The 24,026-nt window shown below is 46.1% G+C and overlaps 2 protein-coding genes across 4 annotated transcripts in view; one reads left to right on the top strand and one right to left on the bottom strand.

The window, feature by feature from the left end:
- Positions 1-24,026, top strand: part of ASTN2 (astrotactin 2) — a gene marked incomplete at its 5' end in the record, with an annotated part of 619,820 nt that overhangs the window by 400,613 nt on the left and 195,181 nt on the right. The window lies entirely within an intron of this gene.
- TRIM32 (tripartite motif containing 32) lies at positions 192-12,647 on the bottom strand. Of its 3 annotated transcripts, none has more exons than XM_019656844.1 (2): positions 12,589-12,647; positions 192-3,252 (listed from the first exon to the last, which is right to left on the bottom strand). In XM_019656844.1, the coding sequence occupies exon 2, from the start codon at positions 3,172-3,174 to the stop codon at positions 1,213-1,215; it is 1,962 nt and encodes a 653-aa protein (XP_019512389.1). In that variant the 5' UTR covers positions 3,175-3,252; positions 12,589-12,647; the 3' UTR covers positions 192-1,212. The 3 variants fall into 3 exon arrangements, with proteins under 3 accessions (XP_019512389.1, XP_019512391.1, XP_019512390.1); XM_019656846.1 differs by lacking the exon at positions 12,589-12,647 and adding an exon at positions 12,306-12,397; XM_019656845.1 differs by lacking the exon at positions 12,589-12,647 and adding an exon at positions 9,785-11,240.

Raw genomic sequence — 24,026 nt, 5'->3', positions numbered from 1 at the left:
GTTCTGTACACGTGTATGTGGGAATAAGATTTGCATTATCGTCACATCGTGCTTTTGGCTGAATTTGAACCTGGGTGGATCCTTAACGCTCTCAAAGAATGCCGTGTCAGACATGGAAGCCAAACAGCATGGTGCAATTTATCCCTCTCTCACCTCCCAAGTCCCGTATTTAATTAAAAGATGAACACCAGTGATGAAGAAACAGTTGTGCATTATTTAATACAGAAGTAGAAATTAACCCCGAAACCAAGGATTACACACTCACTTGAGGAAAATACAGAATAAGGACCCACCAATTTTGTTTCACAAATGAGATGAGATGTGTCCACCTCCCCACTTTGCTGGCCCTGGCCCGTGCTGTACGAGTCCACAGACCAGTCTCCGCCCAGGTCAGTGGAGAGGGGCAGTCTGAAAACCGATGAGCTCTAGAGACTATCCAACACTGACTGCTGACTGGGTTAGCATGTATGGTTGTTTATTCCCATCTTCCTGTGCTTTGGCATAATCCAATCTATGTGCTCCTTTAGAAGGCAAGCGATCTCCGGACTGTAGTCTTCAACACCAACCAACTGGGGTCAATTCATTCTCTGTCACATCTGCAATGAGAGACCAATCCGAGAGGGCCAGCTTCCCAAAGGGACTACATGTCTCCCTTGGTGGCACTAAATGAATGAGTTTCCACCCTGGTAAAGGTGATCAGACCTCAGACATCCTGCCACAAGGATATGACGTCTAAAATGTCACTGAAAGATGGAGCAGATCTCACTGGAGCATGCACACACAACGCAGCAGAGCTGAAGAGAAAGTGTCACCGACGAAACACGTTGTAATAGGAAGGAAATAATGGAGCAGGGTCATCGAAGCCAAAAGAGAAACACCAGCAAGAGTTCAACACAAGGGCAAATCCCAAATTCAGGGCAAACGGCTCTCTCCTGAAGCCTGGAAGTACCTTAAGTTCTAGTCAGACTTCAGCTAACTCCATCACATCATGGGTCTTGTTTAGGGTATCTGTTAAAGCTCTAAATTTAAGGGCGGGACGGGGGCGTGGAATAACGCAAGTAAAAAACTAAAAGAGCTTCTAAACTTCTAGGACTAGCCAGCTGGAATGAGGACATAGGCCGGGTCTACTGTACAGTACCACCACCAACCAAGAAATAAGGGAAGGGAAGGTGGCTGAGGAACAGAAGAAACTACTGTGTCCCACCCATCCCCCTAAGGGGTGGAATATCTTCTCAGGTGGTAGCTGTAGATCTTGATGCAGTGATCCCAACAGTCCAAGACCAGCAGCTGCCCCTTAGGAGTGAGGGCAATGCCCACGGGACACGTGAGCCCCTCTCGAATCAGGACGCTGAAGCCCCCACCCTTAGGAAAGTGGAGAATTTCCTTGCGGCTGCTATCCGCCACGATGAGGTCGCCACGGGCATCCACGCACATGCCGGCGATGCAGCGGAAGTCCTCGTTCTCCGAGAAGAAGTGGCTGATCTGGCGACCCAGCTGCCCATCAGGGCCCACAGAGCCGATGGAGAAGCCGCCCTCCAGGTGGTGTTCATTCTGCCGACTCTCCAAATTGAGGCCCAAGCCCTGGGTGAAGTAGACGGTGCCCTCGGCATCACAGGTGACAAACTTGGGGCGCACGGCACTGCAGAGGCAGCTGTATTTGACCACCCCGTCTCCTCGGTCCACAGTGAAACACCAGAGCTTTCCACCTTCCACATCGGTTACCACGAACTGGCCATTTGGAAGGGCTGTGATGCCCCAGGGTTTGCTCAGCTGGCTCCTGTGACACGCCACACAGTGGCCATCCAAGGTGTACACTTTGAGGGAGTTGTCATAGCTGTCAGTCACGCCAATCAGCCCATGGCAGTTCATGGCCACCGCCAGAGGAGTGAGATTGGGCAGATCGGCCCCAAGGAAGCTCAGCACGAAGCTGTCGATGCCGCTGGGGCTGCGGCGGATCTCCTTCAGAAAGCCTTTGCGGGTGAAGACTTGGATTCGGTAGTTGCCACGGTCGGCCACCAGCACCTCCCCTTGGCTGGTCACGTAGAGGCTGACTGGAAGGTTGAACATGCCTGGGGTGCTGCCCTTGGCCCCCATCTTCTTGAGGAAGAGGCACTGCTGGATGTTGGCCGCAGTCTCAGAACCCCGCTGCTTAGCCGGCGAGGCCCTGGGGCTGGCGGCCACTTCCTCGGGGCTCATGTCCATCTCCCGGAATGTAACAGAGCTGGAGGCAGCAGAGGCCGCGGCCTCCATGGCCCAGGAATCTTCCATGTTGACTGTCCGGGGCTTCTTCACGGCCTGCCCGATTTGGAGGGGGCCCACGTGGCCCACCTTCAGGAGCTCCACGTCCTGCAGGGTGAGCTCCCGGGGCAGGCTGGCTGTGAGCTCTGGCTCCTCCTCGTCTGCCGTCTCCTCCAGGAGGGCGACATCCGCCTGCTTGATCTTGGCCAGGAAGTAGTCGCAGCGAGACACGGCCTGCACCTCCGCAATGTTCAGCAGGTAACTCTGCTCCTCCACTACCTGGCTGTTGGATTTTTCGACCTCAGCCAAGGAGCCTGTGAAGAACTTGCGCGAGCGAGCCAGCTCCTCCTGGACCCTGCGCTCCTCGTGCCCGTACTCCTGGAGAACCGCCTTGTACCTCGCCTGCAGGTCCTTGGAGACCCCTTCCAAGGCGACCTTCCGCCGCTGCAGCTCCCCCATGAGCTCCCGCAGGTGGGCCAGCTTCTCGCCAAAGCCGCGGCGCCGCTCGTCCGCCGCCTCCTTCACAGGCAGCGTGCAGTGGCCGGGGGGCTGGTGGTCCGCCTCCCGGCAGGGCTCGCACAGCACCACGCCGCAGGTCCGGCAGAAGCGCCGGGGCAGCCGCCGCCCGCACGCGCGGCACATGAGCAGCCCCACGGCCTCGCTGAGCCCCGCCGTGTCGATGATCTTCAGCACCGTCAGGTTGTCTGTCAGCTGGGTCAGGCTGGTGATGCGGGTGATCTTGCTGCAGAAGGGGCAGCGCACGCCGTTGATGCTACTGGCCAGGAGCTTCTCCAGGCACTGGCGGCAGATGGTGTGGCCGCAGTGCAGGAGCTTGGGCCGCAGCTGCTCCTCCGTGAAGGACTCCATGCAGATGGGGCATTCCAGCACTTCGCGGAGGGCGTCCAGGTTCAGGTGAGACGCTGCCGCGGAGGCCATGGCTCCTCCTGGGAAGGGTCCCCGCTAGCGCCGCCCGGAAACGAACAGCTCTGTGGTCATGCTCCGGAAGGCCAGGCTCTGCCAAAGAGAAGCGGAAGCCATTATCCCATTATCCATTTACTTACGAAGCAGTTAGACAACAGCTACCCTCACCCAATCATTCACTTCCTGAACAGGTATTTGTTGAAGTCGACTTTGTGTTAGGGAAAGGAAACAGACGAGGCATCGCATAGTGGATAGAAATCCAGGCCCTGGAGTCTCTGGATACTTACTTACTGGTGTGACGTGAAGGAAGGAACCTACACTCCCCGAAGCTCAGCGTCCCCATCACCCATCTATAAAATTCAAATAGTAATGGCGTCTCCTTTTTTATAGTTTTCAGAGGGGTTAAACCACATGATGACTACGATGCACTCAGTATAGAGCTTGACAGTTGTATGTTTGATCAATGTTAGTGATTATTTTTATATTTTGTGAAGCATACAACTCATGGTTTATATTAGGAGAAAAGCCCAGAAAAAAAACATGAGGTACAGGAAAGGTTCACACAGGAAGTTCTGCAGGAGCGCGGTGGGTGGAGTAAGGGCTTCTTCCTAGAGGGAGTGGGGAAGGCTTCCCAGAAGCAGTGACACTCCTGAGATATGTCGTGAAAGAAATAAAGCAATGAGGGATAAAGGTATTTTAAGCCAAGAAGACTGTTGAGCAGAAGCATGAAGGCTTTTTTATCGTGTATGTAGTTTATTGTGTCACTATTTGGGGGCCGAGGAATCATCCAAATAGAAAAGTATGGTGATTAGCAAAAACATTAGATCAGAAAAATACATGTATTTTCCAATCATCCATTCCCCTAACTACTCACCCAGACACTCATCTAAGACTAGGTACCACTTACTGTGTTAGTAAGGTTTTCAGGATACAAAGTCTTCCCTTCAGATGCTAAAACTTCAGGAAAGCAGACGAGGCATGTAGGTAAACAATAATCAAGGCAGAAAGTACAATAGGATCATAAATGACATATAAACAAAGTTTGGTGAAGGCTAAGAGGGATTCCCTCTAATTTGAAGGGAAAATGGATTTCTCTGAGGAGGGATGGCATCTGATAGGGACCTGGAAGGATGAACAGATAGATACGTGGAGGTGGGGGAAAAGGAGTACCAGGCAAAGGGCACAGCCCTATAAAGGGCAGAAAGCACGGGAAAGGGCAGAACTTTAGTGAATTAAAAAGAGAACACATAGCCTGTCTGGGTTTGTTTCCCCATCTGCACCATAATAATAATACTGCCTTCACAAGGTCAGTGTAAGCATTAGATGAGATATGTGTGCTGCATAAATGCTAAGGTTTGGATCAGCACCAAAAGGGTCTTAAATGTGTTTTCTTTCCTCTCGCCCTTAGGTTAAAATCATGGGAGAATGGGAGTGGGGGAGGGGGTTATACTAACCGGTTTGGAAATTGGAAAATGATTATAAAAAGTCTTCAAAGCCAAAACGAGGCCTTTGAACTTCATTCTGATGGGCATAGGGAAGGAATGCATGTTTTGGAGCAGGGGGCTGATGTGAGCACTGCCTGAATGGAGCGGAGGGAAGGGCAGAGAAACTAGATTGCAAGACACTGCAGAAGTGCCTGGTGCAGGCACCACGGAGCCTGAACTAGGGAGCAGGGGGTGGGAATGGGAAGGAGATGCATCTGAGCAATACACTTCCCAGAGTAGAATCACTAAGATTATCCACTGAGTGGATCAGGGTGGCGATGTGGTAGAGCTGAGATAGCCAAAGACTGAAGCCCAGATGATTTTAAAAATGGGAGTGCTTTATCAAGGCAATTTATTTTGGGCCTGGAACACCCCCTGCTTCACGCAATACATGCTGTGTATGCTCCCACCCTCCATCCGCACATGCTCATGGAGTAGAACCGCGGAGATCGCAGTGCTTTGCTGCCTTATGTCATTGTCAATCTAGTCCCCAAATTAGAATGAATTGATTTAGCAAGGTGAGGCACATGGATAAATTCAGCTCTTCTTGCATGCACACCCCACAGCTGCATCTGTGCCATCTCGTGATATGCAGATGGTCAACCATCGCAGAGGAGGAGGAGGAGGAGGAGGAGGAGGAGGTACAGAGCAGCGTAGCTTGGTTTCTAAGGCAATGCAGCCAGCTGAGGAGAGCTTTGCAAATGTCATCAAGTCTTTCTCCAGGCATAGAAGAAGGGGAGTCAATGCAGAGCTACATATTACTAAATTTCCCCCATATTTAACTTTGGATGGCAATCTGACAAGTAGTAAGCAGCAGACACGCACAATTGATCTAACGTCAGTCCCCCTCCCTGAAATCTATTGTACTTCTCTTTCAGTGTACAGGAAACAGTATATATCTAGTACCGACCACATGCTAGGCACCAGGCTACATGTTTCATATAATCTCATTGAATCTTCATAATGGCCCTTTGAAATAGGTACTATTTCTATTGTCCTATTTTACAGAAGAGGAAACTGTGGCTCAGAAAAACGGGCTTCAGGTCACGTGGCTCAAACATGGTGCAACCCGCAAAACATGTATCTTTAACTTTGCTTAACCCGGCATTACTTCAAGCTATTTTTTTAACTGTCATATGACTCTTATTAACAAATGCTCTCTAGACTGTGCTCTGGGAAGTACAGCCTTCTAGCTATAATTTCCTGTACGTGGAAGAAGGAATGATAAGATGGTTACAAGATACATGAGTTAGATTGATTTATTAGCTAAGGGACCCACTCCCACACAGCAGTCTTGTGACTGGCTCTGATTCAAATCCATGCCTCAACTAAGTAAGACATTACCGCACATCATGAACCTATGAGGTCTCCTGTAAACGTCTGAAACTGTGAATACTGAATTCTTAAATGCCAGGGGTCTGGGGGCAACAGTATAGAAAAACTGACAGAGCCTGAACTCCGGATCCATGCAAACATTCTCGATTCTAATCCAATAAAATAGCTTCAGTCCCCCCTTCATCCCAACGGCCTGATGGCAACATTCAGTGTTTGGATCCAGAGCATGTTACCTTACAATGCATAGGGACATCTGTTCTTCCCAGAACTGGCACTGCAGATCAGCTCATTAAACAAGGCTGCCAACTTGTAAAAATACCAACAAAATTATTGTTCCCCAGCTTTCTGCAATATCCTACCACTTCCTTCAATTAAAAAAGCTTCTTGCCTCCCTGTCTGAACTGTCCACTGTAAAAAAATGAACTTACTATGCCCACGTCCATATCCCAAGCTATCTCAACTGTCTGTGGCTTCACTAGGCTCTCTGAGGAAAGACAATGTCAAGGATGCCTGCCCCAAAGCACGTCTCTCATTTCTAGGACCTGGGAATACAGGATCCTCGCCTGATACGGAGCTACGTGATAGACAGATACAGTCTCTCTCCTCCAGAAAGATGCATCTGGTCATTATTGTTAATACTGAGAATGATTCAGATGGAAAGTCAATTCAAACTCAGTTTCCCTGAAACGACTAGATGGGTAAAAGGAATGTTCTTACCATCAAGTCTTTAAGTTGGCTGCCCATTTTCCGCCAGCTACAAAATCGAAAACCAGTCAGAGTGAACCCCAACATGCCATGTACTTATAATCTTGGCTGCCTTCATGGCACATGTTTCCTGCCAATTTGTATTGTTAACTCCTGACCCCTCACCTCACTTCAGTTTACCCCCCTGCACTCCTTTGATCTCATGATCAACACTGCACATCCCATACCGATGCCAGCCCAGCTTTTCAGCTCCAGATGAGACCCAAGACTCAGGACAATTTTATAGTCTTACTCGAGCCTAATCTGGTTACTTCTGGCACCACCAGCCTTTCTCTAGTCCATGATAAAAATAACCAGAGGAGCAGAAAAAAAACAAAGCAAAACAAAACAACCATGAACCTTGAAGTCTGACAGGACTGGGATCAAATCAGCATCGTCACGTACAAGTTGTAGGACAGTAGGCAAGGTAATTAACTAAACATGTTTTTTGTTTTTTTTTTTGTTTTTTTTTTTTTACTTTATAAAAAGGCCATGGTGACAACTACGCATTTAAAGGGCTTGGCCTGGAAACCGTAGGTATGCAATGGAAGGAAGACTGTTACTAAAATTAGGATACACAGCAATCAGGAGCAGTGAGAACAACAGTAACTAGTACCAGTATGAAGCCTTCAGTTTACAAACTGCAGTTTGAAAGGAGGAAGAATCTTTCCTTTCATGGCATATAAAGATGAATGAAAGGACTGGTCAGCTTTGAAGGAATCTGAGCGAGGACACGAGGGAGCCGTACTAGGAACCGATGGGCAACTTCTCTTGCTCCAGAAAGAAGCTCCTTGCGGTGACTAAATACGGAATGCTGGGATTAGTAGTGATCTCAAAGAGTAACGCCCACGAGTAAACTAAGAACAGGACAGAGGCATCAAGACCTCGTTCATCACATGGCAGAACTAGGACTAACAGGCAGGACCTGGGCATGGGCAATGTTATATGGACTAAGACAGTGGGCTCCCGAATCAGGCTTTCTAGATCTCTGCCACTTACCGTGGCGACGGGCAAGTTACCTAACCTCTCTAGTTCTGTTTATGTAAGAAAAAGGGCTTCAACATAGTATCTTTCTCACAAGGTTATTGTAAAAATTAACTCAGGTCATGTGTATAAAGCACTTAGTACAGTACTAAGTGAGGTATACAATGAACTGGGCAGTAGATAATAGTTTTAAGGGGCAGCAGTGGTGTGGCCACCACCTAGCCAATGAGAAGAAATGAACAGGCACTTCTCAACAGGCAGAACCTACCCAAGCTATAAAATACCTAACATTTCAAAAATAAAAATTCTGAGCCTTCCTTGAGGACTGTCTTACCTGATCTCAGAATCAAAGGATTAGAGATGACCTAAAGCTTCAAATCTCCACCCAGTGCTTGAATCCCCACCATGGGGTAGTTCTCTGGATGCCTCTGTGTCCTATATATCAGCCCCTCGCACTTAGGCTGTGAGCAAGACTGGAGAATGTGAAGCGATTAAACAAATCTTGACTGAGCACCTACTGTGAGTCACACACTGGGGATATAGCTTTGGGCAAAACCAGACATGAGCAGAGCCCTTCCTCTGAAAACGAGAGCACATATCAAGCAGTGCCACATTCCCTTTTCACAGGACACAAAGGTCTGTCCTGCTAGTGACACACTGCCCTGGTTTGACTCTTTTGCAAGGATTCTCACATTTCCTTTCAGGACAGCTTTCTAAACTGCATTGATTTCTCCTGCATTTGAATGGCACGCTAATCAAGTGCACAGCCCTCTCCGGGTCACCAGTGGTCACTCTCTGGGCATGGCTAGCAGGACTGAAGTTGAGAAAGTCAGTGAGGTCCCCACCTGACACCCAGTCCCGTGTGGGGGAGGAGATTCTCAAGTTTATTTGGGGTCCATTTGAGGCACCGGCCACCAGCTAGGATAAACTCACCAGGCAGGGGCTTACAGGGAAACAAAGGGTTGACCCGAATACCAGTCTGGGGCACGTGAAACAACCCAGGAGAAAATGCTTGTGGGAAAGGAAACTTGAGCTAAACTATGTCAAGGACAGCTTAAATCAATAATAGAGTTTGCTGGGAAAACGCTTGTCTGTTCTCTTTCTTCTAAAACTGAAGGACCGAGAAAGGTCCCCTTGATCTTCCACAGATATTTGCGTAATAGCAGTCCTGCCAATGTGACAAAAAATAGAAGACAAGGAAAAAAGTCTTGTCGCAGGGAACCTCCAACTCATCTCTTTCAGTTCCTTTCTCTGCATATAGCGCATATCCATTTAATCATGAGATAGTGCTTAAAGGATCAGGAGGCAGATCCTGGGAAAGGTACAACAGGGGATGGGAGTTGGGGGCAGCCGAGTGGGGACTGCTTAGGGTCACCGAAAACTGCCCAACCAACACCCGTTCCCTTCAGGCATCCCCTTCCTCCCGTACCGCTCATAAAACTAACAATAATTGACTGCCAGGCACCTTTTATACATGATCTCTTATTCTCATAATAACCATGTGAAATATGTGTTATTCCTCTTTATAAATAAGGAAATTGAGGCTCAGAGAAAAGCAACCTGCCCAAGGTTTCAAAGCTGGGAAGTGGTAGAACTGAGGTTCAAATCCAGGTGTGTCCACTCCCAGCCATAAAACCACATCGGCTGAAAGGACGTTACAGCTCCTCAGCTGATTCGCCTCCAGGCAGTCTGGCTGAGGGGCTGGAATGTTTTTTAAATCTGACTGCTCTCCGAGTAGCCCCTCATGGACAGAGTGTCACAGAGGCAGCACATCGGTGTACCTAGACAGTGATCCCCCTCAAGGGCCTTGTCAATTGTGGACTACCAGCCACTCTCCAGACAGAAGCGTATGGGTTCTGTAGTGTTGGAAAAGGCTTTCTAACAAAGCTAGTATGTCACTTAGGAGCCAGACAGAACTGCCATTGCATCCCTGCTTTGCCTCTTTGCCTTGATGTGTCATTTCACTTAATAATTTTTGCATCTGTAAAATGGGGAGTAACATCTAGACTGTCGGCAGGATCACTGGCAGGATTAACAGAGATAATGCACGTGATAAGTATGCAATGAGTGGTAGCTACCTGTATTTTTAGTTGACTGAGGCTGATAAGGGCAAGCACTCATCCAAGATCACTCAGTGAATCAGCAGCAGAGGGCGGATTTTGGACTACAAGCCTCTGATTCCCAGGCTGAGTCAATTCCCATTACATACTGTCCTAAAGGGTGCGTGCGACTCTTCCAGTTGAGCCCCGAGCCTTCCCATCCAGTCCTCAGATGTTCTGAACTGGCTTCAGCAATGCCAGAGCTAGTCCTGGAGCTGAGGGAGTGAAGCCTGTGACTCTGTCCCAGGGGACAGAAGCCCGAGGGAGATCATTCAGAACAATGGTTAGGATTGTCTTCAGCCTCAGCCCCTGCTAGGAGGTCTTTTTTCAAGCCAATGGCCTCCCTACTGCACCTCCTAGTCTCTTGTACCTCATGTCTGCCAACCTAAAGCTCCTGCCTTTATCTACCCACTGGTCTAAGAGCTAATGGAGAACCAAGTCCGGGGCTGCCCCCTGCCTAATCACATACATTTATCCTCTTTAAAGTTCAGGTTGACACTCAGCAATACTCCCTGGGCAATCCTTTCATTAGAGGGGAATCAGCTAAGATAAGAAGACTCAGGTCTCCCAAGGACAAAGCAAGGGAAGAGGGAATACACAGGGTTACGGAGATCAGAATATGAGCCCAGCTCTGCCACTCTTAGCTATGGAACCTTACACAAGTCACTTCCTATGCCTTAGTTTCCTTATGTGTAAAACTGGATATGGTAGAGCCCACTTCGTAGGGCTATTATGAAAACTAAGAAAGTAGATATAAAAATTTTAAAAATACTAAACTCTGGGCACTTACGAAGCACTCTTGATCTACTTCACTGAATCTTCACAATAAGCCTCTGATGCAGGCCCTGGTATTAACCCCACTTTACAGATGAAGAGACAAGGCACAGGGAGGCTAAGGAACTCATTCAAGATCACACAGGCAGGAAGAGAGACAGCCAGGATCTGAACCCAGGATATCTGACGTTAGAGCAGCGTTCCTCAATTTTGGCACTATTGCCATTTGGGGGCAGAGAATTCTTTATTGTGAGGGCTGTCCAGTGCACTGAAGGATGTTTAACTGCACCCCTGGTGTCTACCCACTAGAGGCCAGTAGTACCCCACACCCCACCTGTGACAACCAAAAATGTCTCCAGACAACATCGCCCCCAGTTAGGAAGCATGGCTTCAGAACTTGGTACAGGACGAAATGCGCAATACCTCTGAGTTGCCCTTTTCTTGTCTCTCTCCCAGCCCAAAGCCGTCATTCGCAGAGCTACTGCCTCTGGGAGCTGTAATGGGCCTTATATATAGGATGGCTTCAATCTACTTGTTTCACAGATGCGGGACATAGGGCCTGAGATCATATTCCACTCACTGCCTGGAGGTCTTACATCCTATTTGCTATCACAGCTTGGAGAGACAGGCAGACAGCAGCTTAGGTAGATGACCTTGAATACTTTCCTGTGCCACGCCCCCTTTGACCCCGCTCTTGTGCCCCACCCTACCCCCCAATCCTACCACTTTCAGCAGGCCTGGGGTTCACAGTCCAGTTAGTGGCAGGGACCATGGCTGCCTCATGGCAAGCAATCTGATGAATGCGCGAGGGCGATTTAGCCTCTCAAAAAGGCAGGCTCCCGGCAAGAGTCCTGACCGCTGAAGATTTATGACTTTGTTGCTCAACCCCTGAACTCGGCTGAACTTCACACACTCATAGTTTCATACATTACTTCTAGGTCCATGGGTCCCCAGAACTCTCTTTGCTTCCTATGCCGAGACTTCCAGGAAAATTCCTTTAGCGGAATTTCCATGACACCAACCCACAAATCTACTCGGAGTCCTTAATTCTATAGCCCCGTTAGGACCTCCCCACCCCACCATTCACACCACCCCAAATCCAGTTCCCAACCCTCTTACACAATTCAAACCTGTTGGGCTCTATATTGAAACCCTCACCAGTTCTTCACTCATGAGCCACAAATCTCTCTGACATAGACCGTTTAACCTGTTTCCGAATCTCTGCAGCCTTCAACCCTGCGTCCCGGTTTAAAACCCCAATCCCACACCTCAGATCTGTGCCCTCCCTCCACCGAAGCCCCCAAAGCCTATATTCCATCAGGCACTGTGCATCCCCCAAACCTTGGGCCTTCTTTTACCCGCCCCCACATCATGTGTTGCCATCAAACCTTAGCCGGGCCCCTTTTTGCTAACAAAACACTGCTTCCCACTGAGTCCAGGAACTCACCCTCTCAATTTCCCCCAGACCCCATCTGGAAAACGCTTCCTCCTTAGCAATTAGGATGGCCCCAGGCCCTGCTCCCTCTGATCTCACAGTGCAGCCCCAAATGCCTAGCGCCCCTTGATTCCCTCAAATCTCCTTAGATTATGCATCTCAAATCTCATCAGGGCCCCCACATTCCTTCACATTTCTGAAACCCTGCACGCCGATCCCTTAAGGGCCTTCAGCTCCCCTCCCATCTCCCAGATGCTGCACCCCCCTCTCTCCTCAGGGCCCCCACATTACCTCATACCTCCAGAGATGCTACACCGTGAAGCTTCTCAGAGCCCTTAGCTCCCCTCCCCGAGCTGCAAGTCCTCCAAGCTCCCGAGCCCTATGGAATCCCTCCCGAGCATGCCCCTCACAGCCCCACCCCCACCTCTGTCCCTTGGATCCTGTCCCCAAACCCTGCCATTCGGACGTGAGCTGGCAGCTGCACGCTAGCTCAGCCCCCCACCCCGCCGCTCGGCCATGGCCTGCGACTCCTGCCGCGATTCCCTTGTCCCCGACCCTCCTTCCCGCCCCCTACCTGACTGCCCGCGGCTCCAACGCTTCCACCGCCACCAGCCCACCCTCCTGCTGCCATCTGCGCAGGCGCAGCCGCGCGCCCCTTGGCGGGCTCCAATTAGCAGAGCCACCTGTCTGTCACCGGGCCCCGCCCCCTGAGGCATGTCGGGGCTTGTAGTCCTCTAGGCCAAAGCGCCTGGGGCCCAGTGGCTGGGTAGGGAAGGGCAAGCCCTCAGCTGAGAATTCTTGGCCTTGGCAACAAAGTAGTTCAGCTTTCTGTCTCCATTGTACAAAGAAACGAGATGAAAGGGGCCTGCTTAAGTTCACTGCCCAAGTCAGGATCTAAACTCCACTGCAGTCTGTGTCTTAACCCTTTCTCTAAACCAGCGGGTCACAACCAGAACATGGACTTGCTTAGAAAGCAGTACTTTGGGGCCCTTATTTCTCCTTGTGAAATACCACCGCCTAGAGACAAGTTTATCTGATAAACAAATTACTCATTTGAAGGAGGCTTTTGCCTGTTTGGCTGAGAGGCACTGACCGGAGAGGTAGATTTGGGAACACACCGCAACTCTTGTCCTTGCAGATCGAAGCTACCCAGGAACCCAAATCCAAGTCTAGCTCTGAGTGAGCAGGGAAAGGGCTGTCTTCCTAGGTGGGGGGTGCTCTGGCCAACCCGGTGGCTTGGACCCATGGCCCCTTAGATAGCTTGGGGCCAATTACCGGTTCCTGCAGGTGACCGTATAGTTTAGCTTAGGAGCAGGAAGAGGCTTGAAGTAGACTGGGCTTGGACTTGAAATCCCATGTAAGTATGTGACCCTGCACAACGATAAAACAACAAACAAAAACAATAACAAAGCCGCCATCTCTGAGCACTCAGTACCTGGCTGCAGCTGAACACTTCACATGCGTAGCTCACTTAATCCTCATAAAGACCCCATGAGAGAAGCGACTGATGTCCAGGTGACTAAGTAACAAAACCACATGTTCATAAGTTTAAAGCCCAGACTGGAACCCAGCTCTACCTGAGAACCCACCCTCTTAACCTTGTTTAATCTCTCTGTGCATTTCTTTATCTCTAAATGGAAATGAGGCTTGCTGTAAGGACTAGGATTATTAATATATAATGAACTGCATTTAATTAATGGTAACTTAGCTCTTACACTCTCCAGACTGCTGGTTCCAGAAGCCCTGGCTCCCAGCATTTTAGATATTGAAGGCAATTGGGAGACTGCGTTATATACTTCATGGAATCCTTTGAGCGGGCCTGGGCTGGCATAGAGCTCTGGGGCGATCTGAGACTTCCAGGATATGTTTGCAATCCAGGGCCAACCAGGGTTTGATCTGACAGGTTAGGCATGGGCTGAAGAGGGAGCTCAGTCTCAGGGACTGAAAGGCCCTGGGGCAGGTTTTGCTCAAAATTGGCAGATAGTAAGTGCAGATAGGACCTTGCAGGGCCAGGAGAGTAGGGATGCCTGCTTCTCCCGCTTTCCTGGGCTCTTGGGAACTTCAAGGTGCTCACTGCATGCTTACCAAAGACTACGATTTGTACTTTAATAATTTCTAACAAAACACATACCAGGTTGGGCTTTTTATCCACTTCCTTGCAATTTTCACCAGTGGGCTGTGAAATCCCTGAAGGACAATGCTCATTTGTTGTCACATCTGTCAGCACAGTGCCCAGCACATAAGAGTAGCTGAGTAGGTGAGTCAAACTCAGAAATGTAACCTTAGGCAAATCACATTCCCCTCTGACCCAGAGTAATTCTAGCTGCTGAATAACTCAGTGGGGTCACTTGGGTAAGGACCAACCATTTTTTCAACACCAGTAATATACCAAGCACCTCATAGATATTGTTTCAAGTCCCAATTAATCCCCTCAACAGTGATTCAAGTAGATATCAGTAGCTCCATCTTACAGAAGAGGCATCCTGTTTGCTGAAAACCACAGTTAACAGCACAAAGTCTCAACTCAGGACTGATCATATTTTTATATTGCTGTTTCAGCAGTCACAGAGAGGAACGAATGATACTCCTGATAGCCTGGGGATGTAATCCAAGCATGGCCTTAAACAACAGTGATGACAGCAACAAAAATCCTGTCTTTTTTCTTAAAAAAAAATTTGCCTTTCACTATTTTTTTTAAATTTTTTAAATTACTTACCAGTTTATTACCGTACTTTGCACAAAATCTCAAGAGTGAAATAAACACCCTGGGAAAATACACTCATTTTAATCGTGTAGCTTTGCATACCCTGGCACAATATTAGCATTCCTCATACACAGACACCATTTTTTTTTTTAAGATTTTATTGGGGAATTCAGGGAGGGGAACAGACAAGTTGCTGTCCTTTAGTTCTTCAGTCTAGTTGTGGAGGACGTCGCTTCACTGGCCCATGTTAGTATTATCATTGCGCTCTTCCCAGGTGAGGGAGATCAGTCACTGCCTCTGGACGGCCCGCTCACGGCGGCTGCTGGTTACACACGGTAGCCCATGGGAACCCACTGCAGCAGGGGCTGCAGCCTACGCCGTCGCCAGCGACTCATGGCAGCCCAGCTCCAGGTCAAGCTGTTGTTCAGCATCTTAGCTGTAGAGGGCAGTGTCACTGGCCCTCATGTGGGATCCGAACCGGGGTCCTGCTGCTCAGAGCTGGCGTCCCAAGCCAGCTGTTAACCAATGCACCACTCGGCCGGCCCCACAGACACCATTTTAAAATACTCTTTGTGAAGCACTTTAGGTACAGACGTACCTCGGAGCTACTGTGGGTTCCATTGCAGACCACTGGAATAAAGCGAATGTCTCAATAGAGTGAATCACACAAATATTTTGGTTTCCCAGTACATAAAAGTTATGTTTATACTATATTGCAGTCTATTAAGTGTGCAGTAAGTAGCATTATGTGTAAAAGAACAATGCACATACCTTAATTAAAAAGTACTTTATTGCTACAAAATGCTAACCATCACCTGAGCCTTCAGTGAGTTTTAATGATCATAGTAGCATCAAAGATCACAGATCACCATAACAAATGTAATCATAATGAAAAAGTTGAAATGTGAGAATTACCAAAATGTGACACAGAAGCTAGAAGCAAATGCTGTTGGAAAAGTGGCACTAATAGGCTTGCTTGATGCAGGGTTGCCACAAACCTTCCATTTGTAAAAGCAATGCAGTGTCTGCGTAGCACAATACAGCAAACCTCAATAAAAGGAGATATGCCTATACTCTTTATTCAGCATTTTGATATCATGTTTTCATTTAGCATTTAAATTACCTGTATCAGTTTCTTAGAGCTGTCGTAACAAAGTATCACGAAATGGGTGGCTGAAAACAAAAGAAAGTTATTGTCACATTTCTGGGTGCTAGAAGGTCTGAAATCAAAGTGTCAGCGGGGCCCTGCTTTCTCTGAAATCTCTAACTGATTTCAGGAAATCCTTTCCTCTTTTAGCTTCTGGTGGCCCATCGTCCCTTGGCTGCTGGTGGCATCTCTCCGGGTCCGCTTCTGTCTCCACGTGGTCATTTTCTGCCTGTGTGTCTCCGGCTTCATGTGGCATTCTCTCTCTCTCTCTCTCTCTCTCTCTCTCTCTCTCTCTCTCCCTCTCTCCCCCCTCTCCCCCCATCCCTCCCTCCCTCTTTCTCTCTCTGTGTATGTCTTATAAGGACACCACTGATATTAGGTTATGTCTGATCTTCATCTTACCGTATTAAAACTCCAGTATGACCTCATGGTAACTAAGTATATGGACGACAACCCTGTTTCCAAATAAAGTTACATTCTGATGTACTGGGGGTTAGGATTTTAACACATATTTTGGGGAAACAATTTAATAGATAACATCACCCTGTGAGCTAAGTATCATCTCCTCTATTTCCAGAGAGGACCTTCTTTTTTTTTTTTTTTTTTAAAGATTGTATTGGGGAATTGAGGAAGGCAACAGTGTTGGGGAATTGGGGAAGGGGAGCATTGTGTTTTTCTAGGACCCATCAGCTCTAAGTCAAGTTGTCCTTCAGTCTTAGTTGCAATGGACACAAGCTCAGCTCCAAGTCCAGTCTCAGCTTTCAATCTAGTTGCCGGGGGATGGGGGGGGGTGTAGTCCACCATCCCATATGGGTGTTGAACTGGCAACCTTGTTGCTAAGAGCACGTGCTCTCACCAGCTCAGCAGCTGCTCAGCTCAGGCGCAGTTCACTGGCCCATGTGTGAATCGAACCGGCAACCCTCTTGCTCAGAGCTCGTGCTCTAACCAACTGAGCCACTCGGCTGGCCCACCTATTTCATTCTCTTTAAAGTGGGAATAACAATAGCTAACTCAACAGGATTTGGGGGAGCAGCATAAGATTTTGGATGTGCAGCACTTGCATTTTAGGATGTTGCCTAACGGGTAGTAATGTTCACAGTGTTGTACGCAGTATTATTGTAAGTAAGTTTGTTTGTTACACCCTCCATCATGGGGAAGAGGAGCAGGGCTTTGGAACCCCAGTTCCACCCATCTGGAAGGTTCTTTTAGAGACTAGTTTAGAAGATAATTTGAAGTAATACTTGATAACTGATTGAAAGACATTGGATAACTCACTTAGCCTCTCTGTACTTTACTTTCTACCTCTGCAAAATGGGAATAATAGTAGTTAAGGACCACATAGGAATGTTGTGTTAGATGACTTAATAGACCTGAAGCTTTTAGAGCACTGCTTGATAAGGTGTAAGTGCTCTACGAATAGTAGTTACTTTTATGTTATTATTATTATTACTACTATTCTCAACAAAATAGCCTCCCCATCTCCCCATGGTAGCAATTGAAGTCTGATGAGGAAGAGAAAGTTCTTGTTTATAGGTTGCAAGGGAGAAAATTAAAACTCCAATTCATCCTAACCAAATTTGTCTAAGCCTACAGGTTTATAATTGCTAAAAATTTCATGAAATAACATAAAATTACATCTGTCTGCCTGTATTACTTATCTATCATTGTATAACAAATTGCCCCCAAAACTTTACAGCTTAAAACAATGTGCATTTCTGATCTCACAGTTTCTGTGAGTCAGGACTCTGAGTACAGCTTAGCTAGACCCTCTGCTTCCCAGTGTCTCACAGGCTGCAGTGAAGTTATTCGCCAGGGCTGCAGTCGCATTCTAAGGTCTGACTGGGGAAGGGTTGCCTTCCAACATTGCTTATGTCGTTCTTGGCAGGATTTCGTTCTTAAGGGATTTGGGGGCCTCAGCCTTGACGGCTTTTGGCTGGAGACTGTCCTCTGTCCCTTGTCACATGAGTCTCTTCATGACAGCTTGTTTCCTCAAAGCCAGCAAGAGAGACTCTGTGAGCAAGACAGAAGTCACAGTCTTTTATAACCTAATCACAGAAGTGATATCCCTTCCATGTTGCCGTATTTTGATGTTTAAAAGCAAGTTACTCCAGTGGAAGAGATTATAACAAGCAGTGCATATTAGGAGGTGAGATCATTGCAGGCCATTTTAGAGGCTCCCTCCCTCCCAAACCCCCCTTCTCCATCCCTGGTTCCTCCTTACTCCCTCCCTCCATCCTCTTGTTCTTTCTCCCTCCCTCAATTTCTTATTCTGTGTGTGTGTGTATGTAGCCATCTATCTGTCTGTCTGTTATTAATCTTCTTTCTACTGAAACTCTAACTCTAACCTCCATATGCGATACTCAGTCCCTTACATTTCTCAGTCTAGCCTACATCCGGTGCATGGTAAGTGTTCAGTAGATGTTTGAATTCAATTTCAATTTACAGCATAAAAAAGCGTTTAAAAACAGTCGACTTTCACTACTGCCTTAACATATACATGAGGTTGGTTATATTTGTATAAATATAAACATTTAAAAAGTTCCCCCTTTAGCCTGTTCATACATATTTATGATGACCCTGAATATCCAATAAGTGTTTTTCCAATAAATATAAATTTTTGTAGTTTATGTATTTACTATGGGAAAATATTTGAAAAAAATAAAATGTCCCTGGCCTTCCTAAGTTGTCGTACTGGCCACAGTTTGTCAAGTTGACAGGCCCATCTTTGAGCACTTAACCATCGCAAATGACAATGCCTAAATGCCCTTGTGCAGGGAAGTTTGGGGTTTGTCTTTGTCATTTTTTTTTATTTCCTTGAGCTGATATGCAAACAACTGCTTCAACATTTTGAAACTTTATGTTCATCGCACGTACGTGTGTGCATCGGCCAGACCCCATTTGTATTGGTTTGAACCAGAGTGGATGGTCAAAGGCCGGCAGTAACCCAGCACTGGCCAAGGAGGTGCTGCAATGCTAATAGCATGGAAGGTGTCCCCAGAGAATGTCCCCTGTGTGGTGACCTCAACTTCAACCCAACTCAGTGCTGAGGACGGCTGGAAGTTTTCCCGTGTGCCTTCTTTCTGCTAAACACCACCTCTCAACCTCACACCATCTTTATGGGGGCTGCCGTTACCCTCTCCGTCAGCTGGCATCTGTAAGACTGGCTGGCAGCCGACAAAGAGACAGTCTTCTTTCCCCAAATTTCTCTACCTCTCCCGCACAGATTCTTCTCATGTCACTGCTATCCATTCTTCGAATTTATTTTTCTAAAAATAGGAACATTTGAATTGTTCTTCTTAACTTTTAAGCAGACTACATGTGAAAATGCATTTAAAAGATTCCGAACAGTACATGCTATAGACGTGGAAAAATCCCTTCTCATTCTGCTCCCCGGCAATAATTGTCTTTAGTGATTTTACATAATCCTTTTGGAAGCTCTCTTTCCTCAGTGTTTTGCTGAGAAAAGTACACCTACAAGGAGAGAAAATGGTATAGTGAACCCTTGTGTCCTCATTACCCTGCAGTAACTGTTGTCAATATTTTGCCAACGTTGCTTCAGCTATCCCTCACCCCCAATTTGTTTTTTTTTGCTGGAGTCTTTGAAAGCAAACCCCAGCTATCATATCATTCTTCCTATAAATACTTCAGTATGTGTCGCTAACAGGTAATTATTTTTTAACATAATCTCAACATCGGTATCACATCCAGCAGTTCATATTCAAATGTCCTTAATTGCTTCGAAATATCTTTCTGCAGTAGGTGCGTTTAAATAAGGATCAAAATGTCTACATGTTTCACTCCTTTAATCTGTAATTGTTATACCTATAAGGTTGCCAGTGCCATTCTTTGTGGAAAACATTGACTTCTTTGTTGTGTTTTTTTATAATTTTCCTCTTTGCAGATTTAGCTGATTGCTTTTCTCTTGGTGTTTTTTAACTTGTTCCTCCTCTCTCCTAGGGATACATCACTTTTATTTTTCTTTCTTTTTTTTTTTTTTCCCCATGGGCCCCTTTTGTCGCATGATGAAGACTATAGATCCCCTTCTCAGAATGTTTTTAAATGCATAAAATTAAATGCATGGGAACTACACAAAGAAATTATATCAAGACATAGTTATCAAAATAAAAATAACTGTAAAGGAGTAATATATGTGCTCCTATATTAATGGCTAGATCTAGTGGAGAGTCAAATAACTAAAAATAATGTCTAAGTGATGTTGAACATAAATAATTAAAATATTTGTGGCAACTGTAGTGTAATAGAAATATAAGTGAATTTGTGTCAAAATCACCGGAAGTGCTATACTACTGTACTTTGTTGACTGCATTCATAATTTAAGGAAATGCTAAATCGCATTCGAGGATACTGAAAATAAAGATGTATTTTTCCCTACACAACTTCACATACCCTTGAATTCTATCCATGGGCCCGAGGAGTGCCAGCTCAAATGTACAGACCATGCCGTGCACTTTCTGTGGCATCATAGCAAAGGCAATCCATGTCTGGTTTTACTACTATTTATTAGCGATATTAAAAGACTAAACAGCAGGCCAGGTGCTACAAGTCTGATCCATGGATTAGAAATTTTCCCATCAGCCTTTCTCTTAATGGTTTTAGGATTCATTGATGATAGCTGTCTAGATCTATTATTTTGTTAGATTGCAAAATAGTAATTTTCTAATTCTGTCATTCTTCCTGCCTTTGTAACCTGCAATATTTTTCATAAAGAAAAATGTGGTTACCCTGAAATCCAGTTCATATGATGAAAGATTGACTAGTTCTCGATTATTTTATTAATGGTCAGAATAATGAGCTGGTCTCCTAGCCGTCTCCAAGGGTGACCAATGAGCTTTGGTCATTTGTTTTTGGGTTTGGGTTTCAAGAACATTCTGAATTACCGGAAATGTATTTATTTGATCTGTTGCAATCAATTACAGTCATTGCTTGCTTTGATGTTCAATTTGTGCAATATTAGGCCAGCGTGAGCCCCTCTAAATTGGCTTCTATGTTCTTTTGAAATGACCACTTTAATCTTTGGCAATGATCTTGCTTTTTGGCACAGCAAGGTATCTTAGGCTCAGCTTGTACCGTACCTATTCCAGACTTGGGTTAGGGAAGTTTTCCAAGAATCTTTTGTTCCTTTTAGTGGGAACTGATATTTAAAAACAAGAGTCTGGGCATTAAGGGTAGTTAGTGCTATTAGGTGGCTATTATTTCTTTTCAGTGGTCAGAGCTATGAAATGGTTTTTGTTTTCTTTTGTGTTTAAAGAGAAAAATAAATTATAAGTTTCTGTGATTTCCTGTTGAAACTTCAATGGACATAATTTTTCTCCAATCTTTGACTTTATATCTGCCTCGGTCGCCTCTTATGCTGATAATCTTAGTGCCTGATGCCAGAAACATGATGGCTTGTTTGCTATAGCCCACAGTATTCACACAATAGCTTCAAAATAAATGACGCCAATAGTACAACCAGCAATAAGTCCATTTCATCTAGTTTAAGATTTATTGGCAGATTATTTTTTCCTTTGGAATATTTCTCACTAAGCATGTAAAAGCAAAATACTACCTTTTAAAGACACTCAAAATAATGATTTTCTCTGTGTGGTTGTGCCAATACATTGATAGAGAGCTAGTTTTATTTTATTTTTTTTCAGTTTGCATAGAATTTATAGAGATTGTTTTTGTCTTTTACGATGTAAAAAATATATGATAATTTTATGTGGTTCTAAATATAAAACTTATAAAACAAGATACACTCAAAAAATTGTGGCTTGTCCCCTTGTCCCCTTGACTGTTTTTTTACTCCCCTTATGAGTAACATTTGTATTTGTTTTGGTTAATTGTTTCAGTGTTTCTTAGTGAAAAAAAAATATCTATCTAGCTATCTCTCTAATCTCTATATAGGTATATATACATACACATATATGTATACATATATATATAGCACATATATTTATATAATATGTGTATATATAGTTCTTTCTTACACATAAGAAAGCACTATAATCACTTCTGCATTTTGCTTTTTCCATTTAATAAAACATTTCTGATTACTCCATATCATATATGAAGCTTGCCCTAATTCCTTTTTAAGTACCTAGGCTCCACCGTGTGGGTGCACCATGGTTTTCTGACCAATTCCCTGCTGATTGTCCATGAACTCTGAGTCTAAGGGTTTTGTTACTAACCACTATGTACAATGGGCAGAAGTAACAGAAACTGCACGTTCGACTTTCAGAATCTATAACTGCCTAGTCCTGAATCCCCAGCCGTGTAACAAGTTGAGGAAGGTTCAGACAGTGGAAAAGTGCTGACAAGTAAGACAGTGGAAGTCCACTTCTCCCTAGCCCCCAATCTCACCTCTGTGAGCTTCCATTTGCTCGTCTTTGAAAAGCAATAATGAAACCTACCTCTTGTTGTTAGGATTTATACAGACCAAACGAGACAGTGCATGCAAAGCAAATAGCAGGACATCTGGCCTGGAATATGTGCATGTAAAGTCATAGCTATTATATTACTATTAATTTTACTGATTTCCAATAAGACAGGGAGCCCATGATGGGTGTTAGCCCTTTGTTTTTATTTCATTGTCATTTTTTGATAGGTGGGCTCATTAGCCCCTCTCCCTGTTCCTAGCCGCACAGCTACAGGGGAGAGAGAAGCTCACGGGAGAAGTAACTCCCCTGGAATGTGTTCTCCAAAAGTATTGCCTGTCAGCATGTTTAAAGATGACCTTTTCACTTGAGTGTCGTTAAGATGTTGGTGAAAATAGTTATAAGTGTGACAGCGAGACTGGAGCCTCCTAGGAAAGTGGGCAGAGGGTGGCAGTTTGTTTTCTGATGGCTCATCACACCAAAGCCTGCAACTGGTCCCACCCCAGGTTTATACCTGCCTGGTGCTTGACCCTGGTAACCTCCCACCAGCCCCAGGTGGCCTGGGTGCCTTGTTGTCCTGCTGTACTGCCTGAAGGTTATGTCCAAACAGGCCAGGCAAGGGTCTCCATGTAAAGCAGGCCATTAGCATGTCAGAGGCTCTATCCAATGATTCCTTCTGGGCATTTCCTCCTTGACCACTACCTAAGAAGCTACTGGACTGAGGAGGAAGGAATGAGGTGGAACTAATTTTGGAATCCTTCCTTAAAGGCTAAGTTTTGAGCAGAGTTTTTAAGAAAGGAGGGATGGGACCCCAGGGAGGAAAGGCGGGCCTCGCATTGGACAAAAAAAGGGGCTTTGGAGTCAGACCCCGAATGCCTAATGGCCTTTGGCTGCAGCCTGTCACCTCTCAGAACTTCTGTTTCCTCAGTTGTAAAATACAGTTATAAAAATTTCATATTTATGAGGATTCAGTGAGATCCATGATGTCTTGTGCTTGGCCAAGAAGAACAGAAGCTTAGGAAAGGTGATTTTTCTTTCTACCATCCCCTTTTTAAAGGGCTTACCCACCTCATCTTTAAAAAAATAACTAGGTTGTTATAACAATGCTAGTAATAGTAAGAACTAAAATTTCTTGGGTGGCCCTGGCATACGTTATGTAAAATCCCAACAACTTTGTACTGTCAGTGATATCATCCTTACTTTATGCATGAAAGAGCAGAGGCTCTGAGAGAGGAAGCCTCTCCAGCTTGGCCAGGGTCGCATGCAGAGACTCGGCTCGCCCATGAGTCACCTTGTATATGAATTAGGAAATGGTGCTCCTCCGCTTGGATTAAACCTCGTGGGCATAGGCGTGGCTCGTGGAGCTAAGGTTGGACTCCGACCCCATGCACCCCCTTGCCTCGTTACGGCCGTGCAGTATGCAACATGCATAGCTGTACCCAGAGGATCTGGTTTCACACAGAGAAATTCAAACCCGGATGAGTTTGACATTTAGACCACATCCTTGTCCATTGCTACCTGGGAGTTCATCTCTTCCTAGCTCTTTCAGGGTCCTGCTCCATCGATTATCTCTTTGCTCTGCCCCATCTCCAGCCTCTCCCCTCCCCTCCTCCTTCTGGCTTCTCCTTCCTAGCTGATGCACTCAATCAAATCTCTACACTTGGGTGCACCCAGGATTGGAAATCATCATTCCTCATTTCACTACCACCATCCCCCTCCAATGCATAGCTCCTAACCTGGCCCTGAGTAGCCTTTCTAAGCAGGTGTTGCAGAACCCTTGTACA

This window comes from Hipposideros armiger, unplaced genomic scaffold, assembly GCF_001890085.2.
Source record: "Hipposideros armiger isolate ML-2016 unplaced genomic scaffold, ASM189008v1 scaffold_267, whole genome shotgun sequence".
In the NCBI taxonomy this organism is placed as follows: domain Eukaryota; kingdom Metazoa; phylum Chordata; class Mammalia; order Chiroptera; family Hipposideridae; genus Hipposideros; species Hipposideros armiger.
The sequence above is the reverse complement of the archived record's forward strand: the minus strand, read 5'-3'. Positions and strand labels throughout refer to the sequence as shown.

Coding starts and splice junctions, on each gene's coding strand:
- TRIM32 (XM_019656844.1), bottom strand. CDS start 3,174: ATGGCCTCCGCGGCAGCGTCTCACCTGAACCTGGACGCCCTCCGCGAA.